This window comes from Anarrhichthys ocellatus, unplaced genomic scaffold, assembly GCF_004355925.1.
Source record: "Anarrhichthys ocellatus isolate YVR2014 unplaced genomic scaffold, GSC_Weel_1.0 scaffold17, whole genome shotgun sequence".
NCBI classification, from domain to species: domain Eukaryota; kingdom Metazoa; phylum Chordata; class Actinopteri; order Perciformes; family Anarhichadidae; genus Anarrhichthys; species Anarrhichthys ocellatus.
In genome coordinates this window covers 6284188-6290596 of record NW_022280047.1, presented here as the reverse complement: position 1 = coordinate 6290596, position 6409 = coordinate 6284188, and the positions used below count along the sequence as shown (strand labels likewise).

The 6409-nt window shown below is 39.4% G+C and overlaps 1 protein-coding gene across 2 annotated transcripts in view; it reads left to right on the top strand.

Moving 5' to 3' along the window:
• vps13a (vacuolar protein sorting 13 homolog A) overlaps positions 1–6409 on the top strand; it is a 34729-nt gene that overhangs the window by 1800 nt on the left and 26520 nt on the right. For both annotated transcript variants that reach the window (XM_031856697.1, XM_031856696.1), the window contains exons 6-17: positions 618–727; positions 907–966; positions 1127–1186; positions 1413–1493; positions 1798–1855; positions 2786–2913; positions 3124–3230; positions 3361–3532; positions 4493–4555; positions 5139–5271; positions 5412–5506; positions 6195–6337. In XM_031856697.1, coding sequence (XP_031712557.1) covers positions 618–727; positions 907–966; positions 1127–1186; positions 1413–1493; positions 1798–1855; positions 2786–2913; positions 3124–3230; positions 3361–3532; positions 4493–4555; positions 5139–5271; positions 5412–5506; positions 6195–6337 — 1210 coding nt within the window. The remainder of the gene's footprint in view (positions 1–617; positions 728–906; positions 967–1126; positions 1187–1412; positions 1494–1797; positions 1856–2785; positions 2914–3123; positions 3231–3360; positions 3533–4492; positions 4556–5138; positions 5272–5411; positions 5507–6194; positions 6338–6409) is intronic.

Sequence of the window (6409 nt, the reverse complement as noted above, 5' to 3'; positions counted from 1 at the left end):
GTGTGTGTGTGTGTGTGTGTGTGTGTGTGTGTGTGTGTGTGTGTGTGAGAGACCTGAGGTTGAGAGACATTCTTAGTCAAGCTGAAAGACTGAGGAACCGAGGAAGAGGGAAAAACAATCAAATTATTATCTGTTGATGAAAAAAATGTAAAGATGTTGCCCTCTTAAGATGGAATGTTTTGTTTAAAAGCGATGTAAAAGAATGCAAAGGACGATTTACAATTTTGCTCCCCCCTGTTATCAGGGAGAGGTCAAAACTGAGTCCTTGAGTAAAGCTTTAGGAGAGCTGCAGGATCAGATCTGGGGCCTGTACCCTTACTGGGGTAGACCACTATGGTAACTTGTGCTAAGATTTATAATATCAATGCCCCATCTAGAGCAAGATAGATCTGACTATAATGTGTGTTTTCCGTTGAATTAATGTGTTGCAGAAACAGTGTTACTTTTAGTCTGAAATAAATCCTTTTCTTCTAATATTTGTCTAATATTATAGTTTTCTCTTCGAGTTGTTCGAGTTAGTTAAGCCAGATAACCAAAAGATACCCAGGGTACGTTGAGCTTGCTTGGAAGTACAGGCCCCTGGTCTCATGTGTATCATATTGGTCTGTGTTTGACAGAGGATCCCAATCTGGAAAAGCAGGACACCTTTGTGGAGAAGCTTGTCACTCAGGTCATTAAAAACCTGCAGGTCAAGATCTCTAACATCCACGTACGCTACGAAGATGATGTGAGTATTCAGGCTGAGTTACCTCAAGGGTGTGTGTATGTACAGCATAATCTCAATTTTGTGTTTGTAAATTAAACAAACTGAAAAACGCAGGTACCAAGACAGCATTAATCATGCAGAGTACATACAACCTTAACCAGGCTAGCTCTTATTTGATTTCTCTTGTTTGTTTTCCACAGGTCACTAATCCAAATTGTCCCTTGTCATTTGGAGTGTCACTTAAAAACCTCAGTCTTCAGGTAATGCGTCGCAATGTCCCTCCTGTCACATTATATTCTATGTTACATTCAGCAAATTTATACATCAAACTCAAACATCATTTAATAACATATGCATACAAATACATTTAATGTAATCTCATGAACTCTCTATATTTCACTGCTTGTTTTATCTTTCCAGACGTGTGATGAGAACTGGAATCCAAGACTTTTGGATGAGAATTCCCGGCTCTTCTTCAAGGTAACCATCAGCCATACCTGCACTTTATAACCGATACATTCATTGTCATTTTTCATTACCTTTTGAAAGCTTTTTGGGCAATTTGAGCCAGTTTGTTCGATTTGTCGGCCGTTGTTCAAGGAACCAGTTTTATTTTCGAACTGATTGCACACTGTTAGTAAAGTTACGTCATCATGGTAAGCATCTGCACTTCTCTAATTGCTTAGTGTTTTCTTCTTTCTCTCAGTTGGTTCAACTAGACAACTTATTTGCCTACTGGAATGTCAACTCTTTACTCTTCTCCAATCACAGTCCAGATGAGGCCTTGGTGAGTCTCCCTATTATTACAGTATTTAATTCTGCTTTTTTCTTTTATCTTTTTTTCCAAGTCTTCTGCAAATGCTTCTGAGATCAATGAATATTTTGCTAACCATTCATCTCATCCACATGGACTCTTTCTCCAATAAGCCTAATGCCTACAATGTTTTTAAATGTGGTGTTGTGATTGTCTACTCCCGCATGTTGTTAAAGCAGTAGCAAAAAGAGATGAAATATGTTCAGAGGTTAAGAAAATGAGTAAAGAAAGCAGGTAAAATGTAAATGAAGCCCCTCTCCCTCTGTTTGTTTTGTAGCAATGTCTCCAGAGCAGCGTGGATATCCACAACTCCCTTTCTGTCAGCCACGACTTCAGTGAGTGTCTTACTGTTATCCTTAATTCACATGTTTTATACTTTTTGTATAACTTAAGGACTTGTTGTCTAGACTGCCTGATGAAAAAAGCCACATTTTTGCTCTGACAGTGCAGCGCCTGGAAAAGAAATGTGTGAATCACACAGCTTGGTGCACCGTCACCAACAACACATTGTAACAGATTTTTAGCACATTTTAACAGATTTTTGTTTTGAGGCACAAGCTCACAGATTTTTGAAGGGCTAACTTTGTTACACAAAATATATTCACAATTTTCACATCCCACAAATGTGTATATACTGTATATTTACCAATACAAAGTAACATAAAGCCATGGACAACCCCAAGGTTCATTCTGTAAAGGTTAACAATTTTAAAGTTTTAAATCTAGGGTTGGTAGTCTTGAGAAAGAGTAGGCTAGATTTTCTTAAATTGTTCAACTGAAAAACCCAGCACAGTTTTTCCATCTCTTCACCAATGGAAGTAGCTAGCAGCACCCGCTCCAAGAGTCGCTAAATCTAGCGAGAAAGTCGGCAATTCGGCAACCCTGACAGCCCGTTCCTTCAGAATTCCCTCCATAGCCACTCCCCCAAAATTAGCATTGTAAAAGGTAAACAATGGACATGGCTATTGTTAGTACTCACAGCTGTTAAGCTAGCAGCTTGTGTCCGCTGACAATCAGTGAGCGCACAGGCAAAGGTCAACAGGCAGGTAACCCGTCCAATCATTTCATTAGCTCAGTACAGTCCTGAGGTAATCACAGATACACATTCTTTTCTTCTTCTTTTTTTTTTTTTTTTTTTAGAGCATTTTATTTATTGATTGCTGTCTGGATGCAATGAGAATTTCAACAAATATAACAAAAAATGTTTTTGAAGAAATTTACCAACCCCAGCTTTAAATGATCCATTCCTTGTTGCCGGTCCACAGTTTTTCGTCCTATCTCAGCCGGCGCTAAACTGCGGATGAATCCCAAGTCGGATGTGGACTTCTCTTCACCCAAAGTGGACCTTATGGTCAATCTCAGTGAGGTGGCCTTTGAGCTCAACAGACCCCAGGTAGGTGTTGTTTTATAAACTTGTTTATTTAAACGCCCGGTGGAAACAAAGTTGTTTTTGGGAAGATAGAGGAAAAGAAACAGAGAAGTAAAAGACAACCACGGTGGGAGAATTTAATCGAAAATTGAAAAAGAAATAGTTAAAGCGGTTGTTCAGCGATCTTAACTGCACTCTTGCCAGTGAGTAATTGCTTACTTCCTCTCTTTCCAGTACATTAGCATCCTGGAGCTGCTGGGCTCAGTGGATATGATGTCTCGGAATCTGCCGTACAGGAAGTACAGACCGATGGTCCACGTTAACAAGAATGCCCACATTTGGTCAGAAAACACTTTGTAATTTGATTAAGAATTGCTATGATGTTTGATATTTTACCAACCTTGCATGTGTTTATCCTTAATATTTCAGAGTGTGGATTTGACTGTATGCTTCTGTGTTCATGCCTTGCAGGTGGAGGTACGTGATCACAGGCATCCTGGAAGTGGATGTGAAGCCTCGTCTCCACATGTGGTCATGGCAGCGCATTCGCAGTCACCGGCAGACGGTGAAATATTACCGAGAGCTCTACAAGACCAAAATCACCAACAAGAAACCCAGCGAGGAGCTGCTCAAGGCACTAGAGGTGGGACAGGGCGGAACCGAGAGGACGGAGATGTGTAGTGTCCCCGTTTATCTTTTAAGATCCTAATATTTGAACCACTGACGAGCTTCCTATGATATTAGGAGAATGTCGCCAGGTTCTTGATAAATTTAGGTCTTGAAATATTAGAACAAATGTCTCCTCATCTGACTTCCTCTCCTGTATTACGATGCATTGATTTAAAATAGATAGATAGATACTTTAATAATCCCGCAAGGGGAAATTTGTTCAAATAGATAAAATGGTTACATTGCTTTCATAGACCAACATTATTTTTAATTCTGTTGGTAATGCCTCACCCACACATCCATTATGTTTTACATATTTTTGATTTGTTCACAAATGCTTTGACAGATCCTGTATCTACCATGCCATTAAGGTCTATTTGAGGATTTGAGTGTAGTTAAGGAAGGGTAGGAAGGTTAAAAGTATTGCTTACTTTTTTATTTAACATCTCAGCCAATCTGTCCGAAATATAATTGTGATTTGATAGTTCCGGTCCTTATTTGTGTAACTTTTGCCTCACTAAAGCAGACCTGCTGATGCTGCTCGATTGTACACTGGCAAATACCCACAGTACTTAACTACAGAGTCCACAATTCATTGCCTATAGGAAATGTGAATGTAATATAATATTCAAGTAGTTAATTACAAAGATATTACCTTCTCAATATCCTTTCAGTGATGCTTTACTCCAGCCATAATTGCCCACGAATCCAGTGCCTATAAAGGGATTGATTGAAGTGCGTTTGAGATTGATTATATACCTCAGAAGAAATACAACATTAAATCTAAATGTCTTTTCCTCTGCCACTTCTCTTTTCTGGAAGCATCATCTTTTCCTTTCCTGTGATTAGTAATGGACATTTAGTAACTGATGCATTCCTGCATAGCAAGAAGCTGCTGAAAGCTCTAATCAGCTTGTCTGGTGTCTATTCTCAGGAGCCTGAGAAGACCTTGGATATTTTTAACATCACATTGGCCAGACAGCAGGCTGAGGTGGAGGTAAGCTCTGTCTCACCTACTGTATGGCGGGCAACTTCACTTTGTACTGTATCTCTATCATAAACCGTGGTCACTGCAGCACTGTAGCCAACAAATGCTGTGTTCAAATGTCCTTTTAATACTCATGTCTCAAGTATGCTACTTAAAAAACTATTTAATACTAATTCATTCCATTCATGCTGATGAATTTAAGAAGAAATAGAAACAGAAATGATACAGAGTACAATTCCTTTTCAGAAATGCACTGTATGTTTCCATCAATATACCACATATTACAGACGGTGGTAACTGTTATCAGCAGTTGCATCTAGTGGTTGAGCTGCAGCGGTCTAGGCCTTTAACTTGACAGCTGGGAAGAAATAGTTACATAATTTCCCTCACAGCACTTTGCTATGACTAGCAATTTTACAATAGAGTATTTCTCTTACAATTTAAAAATAACACATTGGTGGCCAACAAAATAATATTTTGTTTTGGATTCATTTCACGTGACGCATAATGCAGAGAATATGTGCTTCCTTGATTTATCTATGTATTGACACAAACTGAATAGAGAGAACTGTTTTTTAAAAAACTTCCCCAGGCAAGCAAGGCAGGCCTACGCATTTACCGTCCAGGGCTTAAGATGGAGGAGGAGGAGTCACAGGGCTGGTTGGGCTGGATGTGGAGTTGGGGAGGAGAGGCTGATGCAGAAACAAAAGAGGTCAAGACTGGAGGTAGGATGTAGAAAACCGCAAGACATGTGAATAAAAGATAATATGCACATGTGGCTAATGGAACCAAAGCAAAATAGTTGATGGTGTTAGCTAATGCTCACATTATTTCTATTCCCTCTTGCCCTGTCACTCTGTTTCAGGCTTTGATGACCTGTTAACCACCGCTGAGAAAGCCAAACTCTACACTGCCATTGGATACAGTGACACAGCTGCAAATCCCAACCTGCCAAAGACTGTGAGTCACCTGTCAACAACTCTTGCTTTAGGCTCTCCATCCCGCTTAAAGGAATACTTCACCTCCAAAAAGATCATTTGTAGATCACTTACTCACCCCACGTCGCCTTGAATTCACCTTGAAAACTAGAACTAAAACAAAGGAAATTCTTAATGAACTGAAGTAAATGCCGGCTGCGCTTAACAACAACAAAACTATATCAAAACATCCATTTACAGACTCTCACACATGTAGTATAATCTGAGTCTCTTTTATCCAGTTGTATAGGCGCTACTTCCCAAACACGTACATTTTCACTGAAACCTTTCTATTTAAAACATTTCTTACCCGTCCGGACTCGCACAGACCTGTACTGTGCCTGCACAAGGCTGAGACAGTTAATGCAGAAGTGTTTTAAATAGTGAGGTTTTAAGTAAGACGCATGTGTTTGGAAAAGTAGTGAGAATAACACAGGATAAATGACACTTGAATTATACCGCACGAGTAGTGTGAGAATTTGTAAACCGATGTTTTGACATGCGAGAAAAAGAGATTTCTATTTTCTCCAAGAATTTAAGGTAACACAGGGAGAGTACTTGAAAGACAAATGGTCATTTTGGGGTGGAAATATTCCTTTTACACAATATTACCAAATGCAAATACTGTATCAGATACTGTGATTATGTACCATGTTGTCATTTCTTTATAGTTTGAGGACATGAAGGTCAATTTCCACATGGAGAGGCTGACTGTGGCCATCAAAGACAACAAAGACAAGAATGAGCTCATCAGGCTGACTGTGGGAGAGCTCAAGTCCACACTCACACAGAGACCGGGAGCACAAGCCATCAAGTTCGTCATAACTATTTGTTTTTGCAATCTTTTTTTAAATAACCCGCTATAATGACCAGTAGAAGCAGTTTG